General features: G+C 48.2%; 1 protein-coding gene across 1 annotated transcript in view; it reads left to right on the forward strand.

The window, feature by feature from the left end:
* Positions 1-19: 19 nt before the first annotated feature.
* PFDN1 (prefoldin subunit 1) overlaps positions 20-3,990 on the forward strand; it is a gene marked incomplete at both ends in the record, with an annotated part of 15,052 nt that continues 11,081 nt past the window's right edge. The window contains one exon of the mRNA XM_010185951.1: positions 20-192. Within this exon, the coding sequence (XP_010184253.1) occupies positions 20-192 (173 nt within the window). The remainder of the gene's footprint in view (positions 193-3,990) is intronic.

The raw sequence follows: 3,990 nt of genomic DNA on the forward strand, positions 1-3,990 counted from the left end.
CTGTTGCTTTCCCCGTTCCCCTCAGGCCTTCACCGAGCTGCAGGCCAAGATGATAGACACGCAGCAGAAGGTGAAGCTGGCTGACATCCAGATCGAGCAGCTGACCAAGACGAAGAAGCACGCCCACCTCACCGACACGGAAGTCATGATGCTGGTGGATGAGACCCGCATGTACGAGGGCGTGGGGAGGATGTGAGTACCTGCCCGGCTGTGGGGGATTCCAGGGGCTTCCTCGCCCTGCCGCGAGCGGCTGAAAAAATACCTGGCTTCTGGTGTGGAGTGGGGTAGTGATTGCAGCCCCCAAGCCTCCGTGTGTGAGAGGCCTCCAGGCTGTTGCCCTGGGCAGGAGGCCCTTCCCTTTACAGAGATAATCCCAGCTTTCTCTCAGTGAGGTCATTTGTTTCCTTTTTCACTTTGTCTTTTATTTTAAATTCCATCAATGTGGGAATGCAGTGAGACTTACTGTGTTTCATCTCTTGGGGTTAGGTACTGGCTGCCTTGAAGGACTGTTATAAATGTTATTGGCTTTGTGTGGTTTTGCTTGCTGGCTCTGCTCCTGGCCATGGTGGTCTCATCTGGCACCTCTGGGAGGTTTGTAATCTAGGCCAGCAGAGCAGCATTCTAATGAGAAACAGTATTTGTGAGAAGGCTCTCACAAATCTGCCCACCATCAGTCATTTCCAGTGTAGTTTACGTCAGACTCCTTGAAAAACCCCTGTGCAGGGTTCATGTGCTCAGGACTTGCTCTTATAAATGTTCTACGTGAATCCCCTTTGCAGTATCGTGCCAAGGAACGGATCTAATGGGTGTTGCTCAGATTTTTTAAACCCTTAGGAGTGAATGTAAAGCTCCTGTGGGTAGTCCCAGTGCACTCATAAAGATGCACAGGGATAAACTTCCCTGTTTTGAAGGAAACCCTAATTGAGGTGTTTTAATTAGCTTCCACAACACACATCTGTTTGACTTCAGCAGCCTCTGGTAGAAGCCCATGGAAAGGGGTTTCAAATCTGAAACAGGTGCTCGCTTGACAAACATCACACGAGATGTCTGTGTTTCAGATTTGAGCGGGCTGTGACTCTTCTCCCGTGTCTCTTGCGAGCTGGGTCACGGCGATGACTCTGCTCAGCTTCGGGTTTTGCGAAACACTGAATCTGCTCTGACTGCTGCCTCAAGGGATGATCGCATCGACCTCTTCCCCACCCTGTGTTTACCCCACCTTTCTCGTGTCCAAGTGGGTGATCACAGGGACGAGTGGTGGTGGTGAGCTGGGTCAGGCTACGACTGCCCCGATCCATCGGGCCACGCAATCTCCAGAGTTGCAGGGAGGTGGCAGGACCAGGAAGCCAGGACTGGGGCGTAGTTTTCCCTTTGCTGCGAGTTTTCAGGTGAAGCCGTAGCCAGGCTAATGGAGGTGTTCAGCGTGACAGAGTCCCCTCCTTGGCCGCCAGTAAATAAAGCTTTCCATGTGGGTGAATGAAACGTTGGGTTTGTGTGGGGATGCTGGTGACTGGTACCTTAGAAGGAGCCAGGTTTTGGTCCCTTGTGAGAGGTGACTGAGCTGGGCAGGCCGTAGGCGTAGCAAACACTCGTGTTTGGAGTAGTCATGGGGCGACTCATCGGGGGTTTTTCTGTTTGATTTTGTCACAGAGTAGACAGATGAAAAATAGAAGTTAGTTCTGGAGTCAACAAGTTTTTTAAAGCTTTTTCTAAAATCCCAAAGTACAAAATACTTCTATATGGGAGAATTCCCTCAAGATACATTAAAAATGTGAGTGTGTTGGCTTTTGTGAAGTAATCCTGCCTGTGGCTCAGGTGTGGGTACCAGATGGTGTTTTGGCACTGGCTGGGATGCACTGCCCTGCTTTCTGCTTCTGCCTCCCACTTAGGAGTAAGAGGCACTACCTTCCTGGTGTCCTAAACCATCTACTCTTTCTCTGTGTGCCCCAGCTGCAGGAGTGACAGAGTCTTCTGGGGAGTCTCCTTTTGCTTACCTTGCCATGACCAGACCTGGGGGGCAGCTGTTGCTCCTCAGGGATGGCAGAGGCGCCACCTGAAAATGGTTTGCATTATGAAAGTATTTAAAAGTCTTAAATCTCCACTTAAATTTGAGAAGAAACTTCTTCTCAGTGAGGGTGACAGAGCACTGGCCCAGGCTGCCCAGAGAGGCTGTGGAGTCTCCTTCTCTGCAGACATTCAAAACCCGCCTGGACGCCTTCCTGTGTAACCTCATCTGGGTGTTCCTGCTCCGGCAGGGGGATTGGACTGGATGAGCTTTGGAGGGCCCTTCCAATCCCCAACGTTCTGTGATTCTGTGAAAAGCTGAACTCTTCATGGGCTTTGTTGTACTAGTTACTGTGCAAATATAGATTAAGAGAGCACTGAAATCAGGGCCCGAAGCAGCCCCTGAGCAGGAGTTAACATCCCAGGGCAGTCTGGCATCTTGAGTTCCACTGCAGACCAGAGGACGTGGCTGTTGTGGTTCTTGTGGACCTTTGAGCCATGTTCTGTCAAAATCCGCAGATTTTTTAATTTGTTGGCTTCATTGGCTTGCACAGATGTGGGAGTTCAGCCACCAAAGGGATATGTGTGACGTCTCGATTTCTTTTGCATGTTCTAGCCTGCAAATGTTAGAGCTCTGCTGGGTTTCAGTTACCTCGCAAGGGTGGAGGTCTGCATCAGTGTTAATTCTGTTTATTGGTGCTCTTCTCACAGCTTTTGAACAGCTTAATTGCTTGAAATAAGTTTTGTGCTTCTATTCCTGTCCTCAACTTTTTTCTTTTTATTGTTTTTCTTCTTTAACCCATTTAAGCTGCTACTTAGAATCTGGCTTCTGATGGAGTTTCTCTGCTTTTTCCCCAGCTTTGGTGGTTTGGGGTGCTTGCTGGGGGCTGGTGCGTGCATTGCTGCAGGGTAAGATACTCCAGGTCTTCGTGGAATTTGGAGGCTGTAGGAACTGTGGTGATGTGCTGCATCCTGGGATGAGGTCTGCCTAGTGCGGCAGTCACTTCTGCTCTACTTGGAAAGCAGCCGTGTGGTTTTTGTTCTCTGAACCCCTATCTTGAGCCTCCTTCCTTTCCGAGAGGCTCTCCCTGCGCCGCTGACCAATGTGAAAGTCCGTTTGCTGTTCCTCAACTTGATCTTTTTTTATTTGTCTTGTTTAATATTGCAGTGTGTGTAAAATACGGAGGCCTTAGTGGCCTCCACATGCAGGGCTCAGTTTACTTTTGCTCTAGCTATTTTTGGTTTGCCACAAGAAATGTCAGTGCCACATAGTACGAGATGATGAATTGCCGTGCACTGTACGTATCCGTGAGGCTGGGATATCGTCTGGGGGGTGGCGCCTTGCCAAATACATTTCAATTCTGTTACCTCATACTCTTTTGAGAGGCCTGTTACATAGCCTGAGACAGCCACCACTGTGCTGGCCTTGTGCTTAGGCTATTTGTGAACTGATATCATCGTATTGCTTTGAGAACTATGCTGAAAGTTTAAGCTTCAGAATTCTGTCTGAATATTTCGGACCTTTCCCTTTGCATTCTTTTAACCCGTAACCTGGACAAGATCCTTATTTACAGAAGAAAAATGCCAGGCACTTGTGCGAGGCACAGCGAGGAGAGCGCTGCAGTTTTCCGTGCCGTGCCAAAATAGATAGTCGGGTTTGGTTTGATATTGCTTTCTCATCAGTTTACTCCTACAGCAGATGGGAGAACACTTACAAAAATAAAAGACAAGAAAGTGAAAACCAAGCAAATGCTATAGCACAACTTTATGTTCAAGGTTTTCTGCAAGTATAGTGTATTATTACAGCTGTCCCTATAAAATTGCTCAGTGTGAGTGCAGTACTTTATGGGGACAGCTGTAATAATGTAGTTTTGACTATTTTTTTTCACTTAAGAGCACTCAGATTTTTGATGGCTGAACCATACACGAGTGAAACCTGAGAGAGGATTAAACGTTCTCGATCATTCCTAGGATTTAAATGCATTCCTG

Source organism: Mesitornis unicolor, unplaced genomic scaffold, assembly GCF_000695765.1.
Source record: "Mesitornis unicolor isolate BGI_N332 unplaced genomic scaffold, ASM69576v1 scaffold12706, whole genome shotgun sequence".
NCBI classification, from domain to species: Eukaryota; Metazoa; Chordata; class Aves; order Mesitornithiformes; family Mesitornithidae; genus Mesitornis; species Mesitornis unicolor.